Source organism: Lutzomyia longipalpis, chromosome 2, assembly GCF_024334085.1.
Source record: "Lutzomyia longipalpis isolate SR_M1_2022 chromosome 2, ASM2433408v1".
In the NCBI taxonomy this organism is placed as follows: Eukaryota; Metazoa; Arthropoda; class Insecta; order Diptera; family Psychodidae; genus Lutzomyia; species Lutzomyia longipalpis.
This window is the reverse complement of record NC_074708.1, coordinates 17,935,364-17,955,639: the sequence shown is the minus strand read 5'-3', so window position 1 is coordinate 17,955,639 and position 20,276 is coordinate 17,935,364. Positions and strand designations below refer to the sequence as shown.

Below are 20,276 nucleotides of genomic sequence, written 5' to 3'. Positions count from 1 at the left end.
AAAAATTTCAGATTTTTAGCTATTACAGGGGCTGAGATATAGCGAAAACAAAATTTTGAGGTTATTCAAAATGGCGGACGGGGGGGTGGGAGATTGGATTTGACATCATAATCGGATGTCTTCCACCCGATATATGAACTTTGCCGTTGACCGCAAGTGTCTATCTATCACCGTTCTCTTGTAATTTAGCAAAAGGTTCCGGACGGACGGACGGACGGACGGACGGACGGCCGGCCGGAAAAATTTTTGGCGCATACGTTTTTTGGAATGTGGGGACCCTAATTCGTGCTCATCCCAAGTTTGAGCCCGATCTGACGACTTTGCATTTTGGAGTGTACACAGAAGCTGTGCTTCTTTGAAGAAAGAATCACAGCTAAAAAATCAAAAATAGGTGTAAAATATTACAAAGGAAATTTATTGAAAAATTTAACAATTTTTCATATTTGAAACTAATATTGAATTATGTAATAAAATGTTCAAATACTTTTTAATAACAATCACTTGTTTTTGAAATTAGGTTAAATTAAGCTCCAAACTTCAACATTAATTAATTTCAAGTTTAATTCTCACAATTAGATTATTCGTTGATTTTGGAGCTGTGTGTAACCGTTTGTTCAAGAGCTTTTTGTTTCTGAGCTTTGGCTCTTAAAAGTTGAATTCCATATAAGACAAAATAGATAAAAAAAACTTTTAATGAGCCAAAAAACCAAAAATCTTAAATTTTTTGTAAACTTTTCAGTCTTTACGTTTCATATAAGTATTTTCCCCGAAAATTCCAATGAATTAATCCCAAGACTTGTGTTTGTCTACTACTCAGATCATCTTAAAAGATCAAATTTATGCCCCTTGGTACCATTAAAGCAGCTGAGGCATTCACATAAAGACAACGAGTTGTTATTAAATATTCTTGGAATTGTGCCAGAAAAATAAAAGTCTTGTGCATGAAAAAGACGGCACATATGAAGATACCTGAATATTCAGATGGAATATAAACATAAATCCTTTTACAATAAAACCGAATTGTAGAATGTTTTTGGTGTGAAAAATTCATCCAGTTAAATAATCCTCCTAAAACACTGATTTTTCTATCGCGAACGTGATGAAAATTTTATGTCATGGGTTTTGTTTTAACCATTCTCCTGTATTCGCTATGTTCTAAATACCCTCGGGGTTGGTTTGCAATTGAACAAGTGCTAAAATTGAGTTTTGTAGGGGACAACCTGGGAATGTATAAATCAAATAGGAAAACTATATATTGACATTTTCATGGGCATGCATATTTATCCAAAATACATCAAGAGCTTTTATACAATCAAATAGCAATGATTATTTTTTTACACTTGGAAAAAAATCACTGCTATTGATGTTGAAAAATTAATTAGTATTGCGTCTATTAATAGATTTTCGGGCAATTTTCTCGGGCGAATAAATCCAAAATTGGGGCAGAGAGTGTATGTGTTTGGGGGTAAATAATTAAAGAGCCATTTACCAAATTGAGATGCTTATCATTTGCAGGGTGAAAGCCAAAAAAGAAAATCAGTGTGTTACAAATCAAGGATAAAGAAATCAGTGTTCATATTACCATGACGTAGATTAAGGACCTCTCTCATACACACACATATTTCTTTCCATTCCACACCACATACACATATTAACATCATAATATTTACCATACATGTTTTAAATATAATTATGATGGTATACTTGAGAAAATAATAAATGTTTTTTTAATAAGTGTATAGCTATTTTATAAATAAATATTATGTATAAAAATTCATAAACCATCTCCCCCTTCTTATCATAAACTCTCTCTCTCCCATAGTTTGCTTTGTGGTTCGGCTTCGGTGTACATAATTGAGTAAAATTAGATGCATTTTCTCTTTTGTATGTTCCAACCCTCAACGTCAAACAGAATAATCAGACATTTGAACTGCAGGGCAATGCGGCCAATTCATCTGAAACGTCAATGGCAACCCAGCCCGGAGGTTCAGTTACTTCTAGGGCTGCGTCCGAAAGTCGATCTGGGCCACCTGGATCGAGTAGCGGAGCCACTGGCACCAGTGCTGGCACGAGTACAGTGACAGGCGCCAAATTCCGCCACGGACTGTTGCAATTGATGATACACACCATTGATCCACTTCATGATGGTGAGTTGAATATATTTTTTATCTCTTTTCTTTCTCCTTCATTGCTGGCTTCTTTTTTTCTGTGTGCAGAAGCTCTGAAGCTCAAAGAAGCAATGTTGCTTTTTCTTTGAAATTCAACCGTATACTTCTCTTTTATCCACGAAACTTGCGAGTTCCTCACGATTCAACTCCCACACATTTTTGTGTACACTCCTTTAGCATTTGGTTCACTTTCTCCAAAGCCCCACAGCTCTTGCATTCCATCAAAATCTCTCTATTTTATGATTTTATGATAGGGCCACAACTACACGCCCCACTTCCCTATCAAACTGTTCCCAAAGTCTTATCTATGAGTTGTTATATTTTATTACGACGCTAAATGAACACAATAAGATTATTTCATAGATTACTTTTATTGTACCATGATATGCATAAGCGTAAGAGATTCGAAAAAGTAGCTATAAAAATATAAATAAATAAAAATATTCCCAAATTTTGCTAAATAGTCAGAGTGTCAAGAGAAAGAATCACTACAGTGTGAGTGGGATTGGTTTATCTCTTGCAAAACTGCACGGTGCAGTAGCTGACGAAATAAAGATGCCAAACACACGCTTGGGATAACGTAGTGAATACTCACTCAATCAAGAAGATTCGTCACAGGAATTCTAATAAATATAGTTAAGTTTATTGCTAAAGCTAACTATCGAGTGAAGGATTTTCAAAATAATAAATTAAATTGCAGATTGAATTTTCTGTGTTATTTTAATAGATGTGAAAATAATATAGATAAATTATGTAATGTTTTACATATCTAGGTATATATATAAACTGAAATGAAAATTTCTATATATAGCAATATGGAAAACGGAAGAGATACGGATATTATATTTGTAGGTATTTAAAAGCTTTGTAAAGCTTTTTTTTTTATTTTTCTAAAAATTACGGAAAATTTTATAAATAGTTTTGTTTTTTATAATTTTTTTTAATACATATCAAAAACTCTTTCCTGATTCCTACAATATATTAATGATATCACACGAAGTTAATTACAAATTATTTGAAAAAACCAGTTCAGTTAAAAAATTGCTTTGATTGCAATACAGAGAGTCCCGGAACCACACAGATTAATTATTGCTCAACCATTAAATTATAATTAAAGTTAATCATAAAAACTATGTATGCATACTGTGAAATAGTCATGAAATATTTTTTTAATTAAACTGAATTTTAAATAGAAATTTTTGATCAAACGAATTGTATTTGAAAAACCAATGGTATTTGAATTCTGACGCTCCACTCACATTTTTCATCCCTTTCATGGTAATAAAAGTGAAAATGAAAATCTTTTTTTTAATAATGCCTCTGAGGTTTTTGTGAAAATGGATTTTCTATTTGGTCAACCACAAGTGTGGGCAATATCTCTCTGAAATCAAAGTGAAAATTAATTTGGTCCATCTCTATTTGCCATTGAATTATGATTTTGTTGGAAAAGGCATTGAAATTTTTGGGAGAGCAAAAACTACATTTCGATCTCAAGGGAATGGGGTCGATCAATTTGAAGTAAGAACAAAATTTGTCCACTTAAGTTTGTTTGATGTTTCTTCTCTTACAATATACCCCACCTAAATCCTCCGCCATAAGCAACTTTAGAAAATGTCCTTTCCACGGAGGACTTGCGATGCCTTTTGACCTCTTGACTTTCCACAAATCTCTGGTGTCTCTTTGAATTCACAATTCAATGGGGATGAGAGGCTACTGCTTTCTAGGAGGCTTTTTTTTGGCTTTACTTCTTGGGAGGGATGAGGAACTCGCTGCCATAGTGAAGGGGCGCATGGGGTGAAAAAAAAGCTCCGCTCTAGACCCATTAAATTCCGCATGTGTTTATGTGAGAATACATAAAAAATTATATTATGTGACGCCATGATGAAGGGTGTTATTTTTTTCTAACTTTGTTCTCTTTTTTTTGCAGGCAAAGTGGATGAAAAAGCGACACAATTGCATGCCATTGCCTCCCTCAAAGTGCTTCTGGACGCCACGAAACCACAAAGAGGAGCTGCCACCTCCACAGCCGCAAATCACGTTAAGATTAACCTAAAAGAAACGACATTAGCTAGCGATCGTCCTAATGGAAATATAGATACGCGACTCGATTCGGTGAGTCCTCGTGTAGAGCTTTTCTGCCACAACAACAAAAATTTTTTTTCCTACCTCCTTCCACCACTCTCACATCCTTCTACAAAGCGCACTTGGTCTCGTCTGTTTGTCCTCCCTCTTCTATCGTCACCTTCAAAGTCACTTTCTATTATATGTATATGGGATTCGCCAATCTCTGCTAAATCTCTACAGCATTGCGCATATTTAGTTTTTTTCCACCCCTCTTTGCTTTACGACAATTCCTCTACCCGCTATAAAGGATATTGGAATGGAAAATGAAGGAGCTTTTGCTGTGTTTTTTCTTTCTTTCTTACGTATGCTTACGTTGCTGGACAATCTCTGCCGGAGCTTTAGGAAGCAATTCCAGATAGAGAGCTGAAATTTTTCCTTGCTGACTGCACTTTATTATTTTGTCTTTTATCTGCCACACAGGCACCCTCCCGAGCACTATATTGAATGCACATCCACATCACATAATTCATGAGGCATTTTAATATTTTCCCATCACATCCAATATAACCCGGGTTGTATCATGCAGTGGTGTGACTGAGAGAAGGCGCGCACTATGGTGGCATATATAAGGAAATATGGTGTTCTGAAAGAATGCCAAAAAATATATGCCGGACCCACATCCAATACTTCGGGTCAAGTCACGTATTTTCCCACTTTGTAATTTCACCACTCTCTACATAACGAATGGGAGACAATCAACCCCCCCAACCCCTTGCCGTATTTTCTATTTATTTATTTTGCTTCGATTATTTGGGATTTTTATCCATTTGAGGCCACGAGCGATGCTCAATGTAATGGGACAAAATTTCATTGGTTTATTGAGACAATTTTAGTATCACGTGGCTTTCTTCCATAGAGTTGTGGTGGAAGAAAAAAAAACACAACTTAATGTTGATAAATTTGTTAAAGAATTTTTGAAGAAATTCCCATTGGCAACATGAACGTGAGCAACGTCTCAAAAAGTCCTCTAAAAAATGAAAATTTATTATCAATAGCTGAGCACTATTGTTGTTCTTTTCAATGCTAAATCAATAAAAGTTTGACGAGTAAAAATTTAATGCGCAAATCATTACAGAAAAATCCTAAATTAATTAAACTCTCGTACTGTTTGATCATCAAACATTGCATTTTATTTGCTTATTTTCTGACCAAACTAATTACTTATTGACCCAATAAAAGATTCTGTAATTTAATGGAATATATTATGTACATTCGGGATTATTTAATTAAAAGATAAAATTAGGTACATTCTTTAACATTCATCATATGTTTGTATTTTAAATAAATTATTACAAATTGAATTATATAATAAAATCTTCTTGTTTAAAGAGAGAGAGAGAGAGTATTTCAAGCATTCATTGCTGCAACCCATTAAGTACTCTTTATTTTGTCAATTCAAGCCAATTTTGCGACATATATAAAATATTACCTAATGCTCAAAATTTTATTTATATCCCCACCAACACTAATTGATTGTAGGTAATTATAAACGTACCAGAAGACATTAACGTTAATTTCATTCCTCCATCTTCATCTTATTCCAATCTAAACAATAAATTTCAAGACTAAATTAGCCTCAAATAATATATGCTTTTAAACGTTAATTGTATGTATAACTCATGATTATTCTTGTGCTCGTATCTCATAGAAATCATAATATTTGCTTTACAAGAAATCCTAACAAAATATCACATTACCAGAGAATTTAATTGGTTCCCTGTCAAATTGGCAAGTTTCATTAATACGGGATGTTGCAAAAAGTTGATTTCTCAAAATGAGGTCATTGAAATTAATGAAAGAATAAATAATGATGAAGAGAGAAGAAAACTTTCGAAATGTCCTAATAATAAATAAAAACGTATTCAGAAGCTTCTACAAGTTATATTTTTGTGAAATTCCTATAAAATATCTTTTAAAAAAATCATTTTATATGCGCATAAAACATAATGTAGATACATAACCATATATGTAAAATTGATTATTTTGATTATTTCTCAAGCAGCATGTCTCTGTGCTATAAGCAGGAATAGCTAGTAGAGAATTTCCATGTGATTTCCATCTGGAATCCTTGGTGGAATAATTTCCTTGTAGGAAGAAGCAAATGTTGGGAGTTTTGTAGGAGAAACTTAATAGGATTTAAGGAGGAAATAACTTATAATGTAGTTGCGATGAAAATATGTGAGTAGGTTCTACTATACCAAGTATTATAAATATAACTTCTGGGAAGACACCTCTCATAGATATTTCTCTCAGAAGGGAATTTGTAATTAACTTTGAAAAGCATCATCGATTATTGCTAAAACCAAGGCTGTTACTAAGAAATTTTCACTTCTATACTAATTCCAAACATATGGCTTTTAATGCTGTTAATAATCCAAGAGTTTTGAGAGTAGTTTTCAAAATAAAATTTTAAATTGTCTTAAAGCATGTTTTGTATCTTTTTTTGAAGTCATACCTACAAATTATAAAATAAAAAGTCTATTTACTTTTAAATTTGAAAAATTCTTATTCTTAAAGAGAAATTCTTATATCACCTATCGAGGGCTGCATTGTAAAACCGGCTAAGTCGGTTCGGAGCTCATACCGACTTAGCCGGTTTTACAATGCAGCCCTCGCTATATTTAACTTTCTAAACAAATATTTTATAAATTCGATAAAAAAATATTAATTCTACAAAAACGTATTTTATTATGTCGAAATAACATTTTAAATAATTGGATAATTTTTCTTTTTTTTTTATCAACAAAACTTTCAGCAAGTTTCATTTTTCGATCAATTTTTCAGGTCAAGATAAGAATAGAAGATAGAATTTATGTAAAAATAATGCTTATTTTATGTGGACAATTTGTTCTCGAATGATCCTTTTTAATAACTCTCACTCAAAGAGAGCTTTTGCTATGTACATACATAATATGAAAGATATAATATCACCTCGTAAAATTTTCTTCTCTTGGCAAGTACCAGAGAGGTCTTTTTAACTCGAAACTTCCGCCATTGAGCTTTTGATGTTTCTTTACATAGTTTGTTATATATAAATTTACTCTATGTTTCAATGCAAAAATCACCTTTTAACACAACAAGGAGCAAAATAGGAGTTTTCCTTAAATTTCAACTTGAATTTCAATGAATATAAAGCTTCAAAATGAAAATATACCCAACATGATATTTTAAACCTTTTTGTATATACAAAGATGTTTATCAGGGAAAGCTCTTCTAAAGTAAACTTCCCTCTTGACCATCCATTTGCAATTTTCACTCCATCACCGTGGAAGATCGCATTTATTGCGGGGAAAAAGTGTCATGCTGGTTCTATCAGGAAAACTTGAGTGAGTTTAGGTGATGCCATTAAATGGTCATTGAAGAAATTTGAGCATAAAATGCAGCCCCCACTAATGCATTTAAGAACGTCCTCATGGAGGTTTTGAGAGTGTCATACACACAGAAATTAGTCGAAAGTGTGGCTGTAAAAGTTGGTGCTCCATTAAGGGATCCTCTTTAGATGCGACACTCACCCCTCCCCTCCCCTTTTAGCCACAAAACTTTACCTCAAGCTTGCACAATTCCATGAAAATTATTCCATGGATGCTGCTTGTGGTGCTTACATTGCATGTTAAATATTAACACTGCTGCAGAGATCTTAATTTATCGCAAGATAAGGTGGCTTTTGAAACTTTTAATATAAATAAAGCTAATATAAAATAAAACACATATATTAAAGCTAAATAGTAAGTGACTTTGTTAACCCATTAACTTGTATACAAAAAAAAAACGAGGACTTTCTGTTTCACTTAATAAACTTTGAAGAGGAAAATTTGATAGCTTTCTAATGCCTCATCTCGGATAAAAAATTGTAAGTTACACAAGACCTTGCATAGTAAAGTATAGATTCTTTTAGTTTACCTTGAGAGTAGATATTAATTCATTTTTGGAGCTACTTATGTTGCCGGTGAATTTGAAAATAATATTTATCATCAAAGTTAATAAATTAATTTAAAAACTTTTAAAGGATATCATTTCCCATTTATTGGCACAACTGACCTTGTTTGATAAGGTTATAACGATATGACGCTGAAAGCTGCCACTGTGCTCTTAAACTTTCTTGCAACATAGAGAAGTTTTTGCACATGAAAGAAACGTGGGAGTATGGGTCAGCTCGCTTAATAACAAATTACTTTCCCCATAGGAGAAATCACGTTCTTGTGGAGTTTGTAATTGTTTCTTTTAAAGTGATACTATGCCATAAAAAATTTCATTAGAGCTAATGTGGATTACTCCACCAATGTACGAGAAGTGAGTCCTCTGTCTACAATGTTATGTTTATGAATTTGCCTGCGTACTTTTCCCATGGAGAGTGCTACCACATAAAACCACATGATATGCGAAGAGTTGGAGAAAAGCCATCAGGATGTAACCAACCAATTAATGTCCTTCGAGTACTTTTTCTCTCACACCCTCTCCGCCCTCAAAAAGCACTTACAGATCACGTATATTTCGTGTGCCATTTTTACCTCCCCCATGAGTGGCTTCTTGTAATTTTTCGACATGCAGCTTTTTATCATGTTATATGTGTGTGTGCCAAAAGTTTGTCCACTTTTATCAACTTTTACGTCTTCTTTCTTTTTTTAAGCTAATAAACAGGAGAATCAAGATGCGTGAACTCTTCCCCTCATCTAACTGACCGATTTGTTGTCTTTTTTCTCCGTTTTATTTTTGTTATTTAAGGGTTATCTATTACAACAGGGAAATGAGATTGAGGAGGAGCCAGAGGCGCTCAGTATGTCGTGGCCTAGTACAGGGAAAAAGCGGATAACATATTTGCTAGTGGCCCCCATCCTCTTTCCACTCTGGTTAACGCTCCCCGACACGAGAACACCGCGAGGGAAGAGGTTCTTTCCGGTGACCTTTATCGGCTCAATTGTATGGATTGCTGCCTACTCGTACTTGATGGTGTGGTGGGCCAACGTCGCCGGTGACACTGCCCGCATTCCACCAGAGGTAACATTCTGCATTGCAATTTTTTTTCAAAACCATATAACACCTATGAAACTAGAGAAAGGACATTTCCTGTAAAATCCTAAAAATTAATCCTTTTGCATTTAAATTTCAGGTGATGGGTCTGACTTTCCTAGCTGCAGGTACCTCAATTCCGGATCTCATTACATCCGTGATCGTGGCCCGAAAGGGATTCGGTGATATGGCTGTCTCTAGTTCCGTGGGTAGCAACATTTTCGACGTCACCGTAGGGTAAGTGCTCAAAAGCTAAAATATCCTTCATGCTTTCGCATTATTGGGAAAAATATTTTAAAATAGGAAAAAGAAAGCTGACAAAACCCATCCACATGACAAAAGCTTCCACGACCTTTGAAAATTCAAGTACCTTTTCTGCACGGTGTATGATGGATTTGAAATGCTTTGCACTTTACGTATTACGTCAAAAAAATCATTTCAACCATCAAAAATTATTGTCTGGGAAGTTTTTGGAATCATTGTTGGACTATTTTTATTGATAAAATCAATACATTTTGTACTGAAAACGCATTTTGGGTCACGTTTTGAATGAAAATGCAATATTTTCACAACATAAATAAATGTTTTAAATTTATGCAAATAGAACAATTTTCGTACCTAACGTATTTTAAACTTTTTTTTTGTTTTATTTAAAAAAAAATCATTTACCAATTAGTAATGAGCCCAAAGAGCCTTTTAAATGCTTTTTAATAGCCTCCAATGTAGCATATTGGCTTTAAGAGTATTAATATTATTTATTAAATTGATGTTCTCGAGAACAAGAAGATTACAATAAAGGGGAAGTAAATACTTTTCTTGAGCTTTATGCTCATTTTAAGCTATTATCAGTCGTTGACAGGGAGAAAATTGAAGAAAATAGGTCATTCTTCTCGACTTCCCTTTCAGTCTGATGACTGTCAGGAAAGAAATTAACTTTTCTTCCCAAATAATTCTTATGCCCTGAAAAACATTTAACTCATATTTAATTTTAAACTCTTTCATGAGATGCAAATTATCTAAAGGAGTTTATCCGATTTAGTATAGAGCAGTCTCTTATTTGAGAAAACAATCACGAAACGCGTAATCTTGTAGAAAATAAAAGAAAAAATTGGACAAAAATATGCAACTTTTTTTTTTACAACTTTGAAGTCTTTTTGACGATTTCTTTTTCTCTTTTAATACTCTTCAAAATTACATGTATCCTAATTTGTTTCCACTTTTGAAAGATTTTTCCATACAGAAACGGGTAAATCACTTTTTTTTATCAATATTAAGACGTTTAATTTAAGTCGTTTTTTAATTGTTAGTTTCAAAATTACTTAAAGCTTTTCTTCGGGATTTACTATTGATCCATCTTTCGTGAAAGCTCCGAAAGCTTTCTTATATGTACAAAAAAAACATATAAATGACATTAAAATTCTCTAAACAACATCCATTTAAACCGTCATCTGCCCGAAATTAAAAAGCAGGATGCATTTTTACTATCAGATGTAAATAAAAAAAATTATTAATTTTAAAAATTCAGCGTGTGAGTGACGTATTTATTGAATTATGTACAAGCAAACGTGGGTGATGTTTTACACAAAGTAAAATAGCAGCAGCATGTGTGTGCATAAAATTGTAGCAATCACGTTAAATTTTATAGCATACACTACATTATGTGGGGGAGAAAGCCTAGTAGATGTTTGCATTCCAACTGTGATTGCATCATTAATGGAATATTATTCTCAAGTTGCTTGATGTATCGGAAATGAAATTGCGCAACTAACCCTTGTATAAATTCTCTTTCTTGGCCTTTCCAACCCCTCATGTGTGTTGCTGCTGCAAATGGATCTGCTGAACATCACGTACCCACCACCCCCGCAACGTACACCTCAACGGACAATTAGATTGCCAGTGCCGTGGCTGCTGTATGGCATAATTTATGGACAACCGGTCACAGTGAATTCGGTCGGAATGGTTTGTTCAATTACAATTTTATTTATGATGTTATTATTTGTCATCCTGTCGATTGCCTGTTTCCGATGGCGAATGAACAAAAGTCTCGGCCTAACCATGTTCTTGCTGTACTTTGTCTTCGTCGCCGTGTCTCTTATGTTCGAGTACGATTTCATTGAGTGCCCCGTTTAAGTTTGAACACATACAAAAAACAAACAAAAAAAATGGAAATAGGGAACCCCACCATTCGCCCAGCATTTTCCCCCAAACTAAAAGAAAATACCAAATAAAAGAAGAAGAACCTCCCCGCATAATGATTCCAACATAATATAAAAAAAATCTCCAGTGTCTGCAGAAGTATTATTCACCAATCGATTGATGCAGCTGAAAGAAAAATTTTCTCAGCAAACAAAAGCGATTGGCCCCGAAGAAAAAAAATATATTGCGGGATGGTTTAAAATTCTTGCGTGAAAATGCTACTTTTGCTCAGCAAAACTGCATTCAATAGTGTTCCATTAAAATGTCATTCGCGTATACACACCAAGTCGCAGTTGAAGGAGTTAAATTTCGCGTAAATAGCCATTAAACAAAGTATATAAAAAAAGAGTTGTTTTATAATGTCAAATAGTAAAAAAAAAAAAGAATTATTATATTATAAATGAAAAACAATCAATATAGAAAGAATTTCCTTTCGTTCGAAGCTCTGCGGCGCGGATAGGAAAAAAAACGATGAGACATTAAATTAAAATTGCAAAAAAAAAATCTAAAACATTAGTCAGCTTCAAATTTCATCAAAAAAGCGAAAATATAACATGGCAACAATATAAGAGCTGCAGAATAAAAAAAAACGTTTCTATTTAATAAAAAAAAATATTTAGTGCAAATATTTATATAAAAGGAGTCATATATTGTCAAAAATGACTGACAAAGAGAAAAAAACGTAGTCGAATTAGCAAAAAAAAACATTTTCTTAAAAAATAAAAGACAAAAAAAAAGAAGTTAAAGTATTGAATTCCACCATTCTTCGAAATATTCTTCCTCTTATTCTCTATAATAATGAAAAAAATATTGCTATATTAAACTAAAGGAAAAAAAAAGAGAACGAAAAAAATTGAAAAAAACTCAACTTTAAAAAATGAAAAATGTTCTTAACTTATTGAAAAAAAAACACAAATTGCGACACTAGCGGCACTTTACTTGTGATTTACTAACTTTGTCTCTATTACAAAACATATTTCATAAGCGAGTGGGGTAAAAAGCGGTGTGTGTGGAAGATGAAATGGGTATGAGAAATGAGAATGTATCAATTTTGTATAGCATGATTAATAATTCAGGAGCAGTAAATGAGAAAAATCCTCTATTATTCATTTTATTTCTACATAACTTCAATTTATTATTATCCTTTTGGAACGCTATACCTGCAACTTAACTATGGAATACAGTGCGTTGCAAAAGTTCTGTGACGAAGTTTAAAAAGAAATCTTGTGGAATATTTTACGATTCGATTTTTTGTGGATCAGAATAGGTTTTTTTTTAAATTAATTAATAGCTGTTGATTTATCAAATATTTATGATTTTTTGAATTATGAAGAGATATTCCTTTGTCTTTAATACTTAATTTTTTTTATTTTTATCTTAAAAATTTCTGAACAGGTTAATAAAGATTTTTATAAATGATTAAGACTCAATTTCTTGACGTAAAATTTTGTAGTAAACTCGAGAAAAAAATTAAAAATAATTTAAAAATAAGTTATAATAAATTACATATGACAATGGAGGCGCCTGGTTGCTATAGGGATTCTCAAATTTATTTTAAAACAGACAAAATCTCAATTTATGAGGCGTCCAACTATTTTATTTTTATTTAATAAATTTTAAATTAACCATATATCAAAATAAAGGCATCTACTTGTCTTTAAATATCTCAAAATTATCATTAAAGAAGAAAGAGGTGCCACAACTCCCATAATTCTCCTCCAATGCGTTTATACTTTTGCTACAAACTGTATTCTTGGGGACTGATAATATATTTTTCCCTTTTCACCACCCATATTTGGTATGAATGTAAAATCGACATTTTTTTTTTTAAATTGGCGCCACTTGAAATGATGGAAAATGTTACCTTTGAGAAGAAAAAAAATGGCATCTCCTTCTAAGAATTCTCTTATCACTGTCGCTATATATACTGAATTATGTCATAGATAAGCAAATATAACGCAAAGTTGAAGTGAAATCGCAAATACATATATAATAAAAAAAGTACAAATTTCCATTCGATTTATTTATTGAGTCATTTCAGTGGATGGAAATCTATGAGTTTAGCTTTTTTGGAGAAAGTGATTTAATATTTAAACTGCTTCTATATTGCTTTACATCTTGAAAAAGTTTAAGAAAAACATACAGCGTGAGAGGTTAAATAATGATAAGGGGGTAGTGGTGAGAAAATGGACTTTCCTGCAAATGCAAGAAGATGGAATTTATCAAAAAGCTCCCCCAGGAATGAACAGAGAAAATTGCATAAAATATTTTCAAACAGTTCCCTCAACTATCCCACAAACTTTATCCCCTCTTTCATGGAAAACAAAACCCTCGTCTAGTTCTATATTTAAAATCCACTCTCTCTCTCTCTGATCTCTTTTTCTGCCTATACGTACATATATATAACTCACGATGATACAAAATATTTATATTTAAAGAAAAAGAGTAAAGCAAGGTTGTCTTTCCCACCCAAATTTGATATTTTAGCTACAAACTATATATTTCCCTTGATATTTCCTGTTCTTTCATTAAACTTTCAAATCACTATAAATTGGAATGATTCCCATTTTTTAAATCAATTCCGCAAGAAAATAAGAAAAGTGAAATATTTAAAAGATCGAAAAAAAAGAATAAAATTCAAATTTTCATATAAGTTTTGTGAGAAACATTTTTTCACGCGATATTGGATGAATAAAAAAAGACAAAATACTGAAAGAAAAAATCCAAAGCAATAAGCAATATTTGTAGATGTTACTGATTACAGAGATGATGATAAATTCGTAATTTTTCAAATTCATTTAATTCATAGTAAGATTATTGATGATAAATGAAGCGAAAACAAAACATGTTAATTGCATTCAAAGTAATGTAAATAAGTGAAGAATGTAATAGTTAAATATAATATTTAACTTTGGTATATGACAAAGATGAGATGAGAAATCTTGTATAACCCCGAAAACATAAACAAAATGTTTTTTCTGATATATAATGAAAAAAAAAACTTATATAGAATTTGAAGAAAAATAGGAAGAAAATTCCATCATTTTCACATCATTCTTTTCACATTGCATTCACTAAAAAAAAACATTTTTTTCACAATTCAAAATTTTTGCCACTATATACAAAAAAAAGAAATGAAAAAATAAAATATAGTTAACAAAAGCATGTCATGCATACGTTTCATTGAAAAATCATTCGCGTTTATATTTTATCTTTATTGTAATAGCGTTATATTATATACATAATATTGCATTTAATGGGAAAAGATGGAAAAACCACAAAGAAAAAAAACTTGTGAAAAAAAATATAAAAGAATTGTGTGTTATAACGTTGTAATAAAAGGAAAAAGTTTATTTGCAGGGCAGAGAAAATGAGAAGTGAGACTCACAACTGAAAAGTAAGATGAATAAAAAACTGAAAAACAAGCAAATATAGCAAAAGAATGAAAATTATAAACTATAGAGCCATTTATTAACTGGTAACTATACATTACAATGGTGAAAATAGAAAATACATCCTTTTTATATGTATGAATTAATAAAGAAAATATATATAAAAGATAATTGTTATACGCTTCTAGTTTGTAAGTCCAATATACACTCATTAAAAAAAAACATTTAATTATTATATTTTTCTCTTTTATTAGCTTCTTAGCGATTTTACTTTCAACAAATTATATTTTTATAAATATTTTGTTGCCAAAGAAAGCTTGAAATTTATTATTCAGCAGAAGCTGTTTATTTTCCTACAACTCAAGAGCATTATTAATTAACAAACAACTTTAAGTGCTTTGCAAACTAATTTTAGAGATTAATTTTGCTTCAAGTAAAAAAATTTGATGAAGACATTGCGAAAAGACAAAAAGAATAAAAGAACTTTAAAACAGCTGAAGAGAAAGTCAAAATATATTTTTTGTCAGAAAAGTAAAATTTATTTCATCAGTCGGCAATGATTGTTTGCTTAATGATCCAAGAAGTTAGAAACATCCTAAATATCACATTGAAGTTCTATAATATCTGAGATAGAAACCATATATTTTGGGAATAGAGTTTAGAACTTTGTCTTTAAAATTGACATTTAATTGAATTAATTTGTTGAACAAGTTCTTCATCAAATTTATCACAAACTATGGTCTTCCTATAAGCAGAGTATAATTACAAATTAAAATTGCTTTAAGAATAATTTTCAAAGAAAAAGAAAAGAAAGAATTGTGGAAGTTTGTCGCTCAAATATATTTTTCTGCCTGAAAATACATTTTCAATTGCATGGAAATTATTTTTATTTCGGGAGTTCCATAAATATTTAGGCAACTCAGAAAATCACAAAAAAGTATTTTAACGTCTCTCACAATAAACACAACTCACAATGTTATATACCAAAAAAAAAGATGAAAGTCCATAACATATAGAGAAAATATAAAATGTAATTAAAAAAAAACTAGGTGACATTATATACAGATGAAGAAAAAAAGATAAAATTGTAAAATTCAATATATTATAAATGAAAAAGAAATGATATTAAAAAAAAAATAAAGAATTACTTATGTTGCTCTGCCTTAAAAGCCATTCACAAAGAAGAAGAAAAAATTGTTAAACTGAAGATTTAATTGACTAAAATGAGAGGGGTGAGAGAGGGAAATAGGGAGAAAGGAGATAAATAGAAAATGAAACAGTACATTAATAAAAAAGATGATGAAAATATGTTGTTTATTAGATTGAAGGATAAAAAGTTTTAAAAAAAAAGTTTATTTATTAAAAGCGAAGAAAAAAATAGAGAAATAGAAATGATATAAATTGAAAAAATTCTTATATACAAGATGAAAAAATTGTATATACAAAAATTGTTATGACCAAAAGAATAAAAATGTAAAAATTGATTTTTTATCTTAATAAATTGTAGTGATGAGTATTTATTACCACGATTTTGAAATGATGAAAATGTATGACAAAATAGACGAAGTTATAAAACAAAGACATAGAATGAAAAGTTTTACCGACACAATAAGCAAAAAAAGAAAGATATTAGTCTAAAGTTTTTAGACGATATTTAACCAAAACTATATACCGTGAAAAAAAATCATGAAACCAATTATCTCCAATTTCATTATATATCAAACTTTTAAAAGAAACTACATTGCATTGAAAAAATCGAAAAATTTAAACCAGGAAGAAAGAAAATACCAACAAATATTAAAAAAAAAAAAACAAAAAAGCCGTAGAAACAACGATTATTACATTTAAAAAAGAAATCATGAAAAGGTACTCTTAAAAATAATTTAAATGAAAAGGTAAATGAATATAAATTCATTGAGAAAATTATTATTGAAAAAAAAGTAATGTTAACTAGTTATATAGGTCATTGAATAGTGAGGTTAAACATTGTGCGAATTTCAAAAGAATTGGGAAAAGGTTGCTGAACAAGAGAGGAATAAAAACTGATTAAATTGCGCGAGTTTGGAAAATGGAGTGTTGTTTAAAATATTTTAAAATGAATCTGTCACCCAACGTAAAGAAAAATGCATAAGAAGTTCTTCTTAGTAAATAAAATTAAATATACAGCGTGGGGAAGTGCTAATGTCTCAATATCAGGCGCTTTTGATTAAATTTTAACACAAATTATCTGTTTTTTTTCTGCAAAAATATATATTAATTTTTGTTTTATATTCTATATGTTATGATTTAATCTCAATTGTCTTTATCCTTATTCTTGTCTTTATCTTAAAAAAATAACCTTTTTAGGTTTTTTTTTAAAGTTTTGAAATATTATTTTTAAAAATTGCCCATAAATTGAGACATTTTTACTAAACTACACTGTATACGTAATATAAAAGAAAACAAGACAAATATTATCCTTCCAACTCCTCTTTCTATTTTGTTCAAATTCTTTTTTTTTAGTAAATCTACAATTCTTTCAATTTGTCTGCATACTCAAATGATTTTTTTTAGAGAAAAAAATAAGAAATAGGGAAAACAGAGGTCTTTTGAAAAATTGTAAATAGAACATCGTGGTATTTTGTATTTATAAAAATAGATAGTTCCTATTTGGAAAGCAACATTGATTTCCTAATTTGCTCTTCTTCTCTCTTTTTTCTTTTAATAATTTCATTTAAATGAAAAGAGATTTTAGTAAAAAAAAAAATTAAAAAAAAAAGTTTCTTCATCCTGTTGAATGATGCTCTGTGATGAATTTTTAACATATAATTGTTGTATAATTCTTAGTAAGTTTTTATTAATTTTGGCCATATGTAAATAATTTCGATTGGAAAGTTTGTGATATTGAGGTTAAAAAAAATATTTTAACAAATAGATAAAGCAGAATATTAGTTCAAAAAAGACATATTTTTCAAAGTTATAATGAAAAACGCGCAAAGGCTCCATTGTAAAATAATCTTATATTAAACGAGGTAAATTGTTGCTTTGCTGCAATTAATCTCGTATTAAAAAAATCTGTTAAATTCAAATTAATAAAAAAAGAAATGAACTATTGTTATTAGAAGAAAAACTGAATTTTATTTTAACAAAATGATAAATTTAAACGTTATAAATCTCGAGCTACATTATTGCAAAAAAAAATGCATTTCACTTGGCAAGAAACAATATTATATTAAAATATACGCTTAGCAGATGGAAAGGAATTAAAATCTATATACAAAAAAGTAAACAAATTTATAAATTTATTGACGAGTTAGGAAAAAAAACAATGTAACTCATATAAAAAAAAACTGTCAATTGTGATCTTATGATTTTACCTTTCCTGTTAATATGACAAAAAGTTCCCTAATTTTAAACGAATTCTAATAAATTGTTGAAGCTTATGATATCCAAAATGGAAAATCTTTAAAATTTTGTGTTTGTTCACTTTTATAAACATATCGTCAATTTTTCAATGTGTGAAAAATTCACATATCAAAAAAAAGGAATAGATAAATGGCAAAGGACATAACGTGAATTATAAAGAGTTTCAGCATACAAAATGATAAGATAAAGAAATGAATTTTGTCAGCAGGAGGAATAATAAAAAAAAATGAGAAATCAAATATCTAAGCGAATAAATTTGATTTGAGGCGAGAAAAACAACTTTTGAAAATTCAACTTTAATATTTCAGCATTAATTTGCTGGAAGAAAAAAAACTAAGAGGCATAAAATTTCTCCTCCTCCAAAGTAAAAAAAACACTCAATTTGTAAATAATTTCTGTACAATATATTGTCACTATACCTTGTAATGTTATTGAAATGAAAAAGTATATAGTTAAAACAAAGTTTTCCTCGAGTTAATTTTGGTGACGAACTTTAATCTCCGAAAGTTTGCGCATTAGATCAATTTAAAATGCTATAAATAATTCCAAAATTGTTTTGGATTCTTTTTTTGTTTCGTTGAATTTGCAATAAGTTTTGGTGTTTTTTGATTCGATGTAGAGAGAAAAAAATGAGAACGTCGGTGTGTCCAAAGAAATAGTTCATTTTAAAATATTTTATCATAAAAAAATGAAAAAAAAAAACCTTATAGATTTTATTAAAGTTAAGGAAAAGTAAATAATACATTAAATGAATTAACTGACAAATATATGTAAAGAATTAATTTATGCAGACAATATAAAACCACAAACAATTTTTCTGGCATTTTTTCTTCCCTGGATGTTTTTTAACCCTTTCGCGTTCAATGGTTTCGATAGGTCAAAAAATTTCCGGAATTAAAATTATTTTCATTGTTTCTCTATAAATGCAATGAAGAAGCTTATTCATGCTTATATGAGTGGAGATCTGACTCAAGGAAACAATTTTGACCCTCAATAATTTTAAGAAAATCAAAAAATAACAAGAAATCACACAAAAAGTATATTTAACACCGGAGGACTTTACTGGTACTTGCTACCAATTTGAACGAGACTTATCTCGATGAATTTCGCATCTATGTGTAGGGAATTTTAATTACTTTAAGATAGCAGAAAGAAAATCTCGAGAAAAGTCTTTTCTTTGGAAGATAATTGAGGTCAAAGTCAGAATCCAACGTGGAGGATCAAATTGGTACTCACTACCCTCATCCCATACATTTTTGCCGAGGTTTTGAGGTTATGTGTGTCCCTATATTTTCCAAATAAAGTACTCTTGTTCTCTTTTTCTTCATCATTAATCATTAATGTGGACGAAATAGTTACTTAAAGATTTAGATTTAGATTAGATTTAGATTATTTATTTATTCATCTGCGATGGAAAACTCTCAACTGCGGCCATGGCCGACTTAGCGTCGATAACCAACCTCCAGAGCAAAACCATGGAAAAGCTCCTTCTTAGGTTGTATGGTACCTGTGGGACTACAATTTTTTAGAACGGGGGTAAATTAGTGAGGGGTTGTCCATACGCAGAGAGAAAAGGTGCCTAGCCCTAGGGCTGTGTGGCTAAAGAAGAAGGGTTAAGAGGGGAAGAAAAAAAAAACAAAGTAATTGTGTACGATAAAAGCTACGATAATCGAGAGAAGACAACAGGATGATGACAATAGAAGAAGTGGCACGAGAAAAAAAAAAGCATTGTGATGATTTAGTCACAATAATAAATTAAACAAAACTGCAGCTAAAAAAATCGTTTGAATTGGCAATTGTGCACCGATTCTACGCAATTTTTTTTCAGTGACGATTTTCTCAATTAAATATTTAGTAATTAGGCGCAGGAATGCTTCAAGGAGATTAAGGATTAGTGAAACTTTCGATCCTCGTTCAATAAACTGATTAATAATTAATTATTGAGCATATTTTATCAGCTGGTACTTATTAGCGTTATTACCAA

General features: G+C 30.6%; 1 protein-coding gene across 12 annotated transcripts in view; it reads left to right on the top strand.

Moving 5' to 3' along the window:
- The window catches only part of LOC129791086 (sodium/potassium/calcium exchanger Nckx30C), a 32,293-nt gene extending 13,187 nt beyond the window's left edge, over positions 1-19,106 (top strand). For 4 of the 12 annotated variants that reach the window (XM_055829023.1, XM_055829022.1, XM_055829018.1 and 1 more), the window contains 5 exons: positions 1,937-2,147; positions 4,096-4,280; positions 9,033-9,287; positions 9,400-9,536; positions 11,189-19,106. In XM_055829023.1, coding sequence (XP_055684998.1) covers positions 1,937-2,147; positions 4,096-4,280; positions 9,033-9,287; positions 9,400-9,536; positions 11,189-11,429 — 1,029 coding nt within the window. In that variant the 3' untranslated portion in view covers positions 11,430-19,106. Of the gene's footprint in view, positions 1-1,912; positions 2,148-4,095; positions 4,281-9,014; positions 9,288-9,399; positions 9,537-11,188 lie in introns of all 12 variants that reach the window. The other 8 variants (XM_055829021.1, XM_055829020.1, XM_055829016.1 and 5 more) reach the window with 3 other exon arrangements.
- Positions 19,107-20,276: the final 1,170 nt, after the last annotated feature.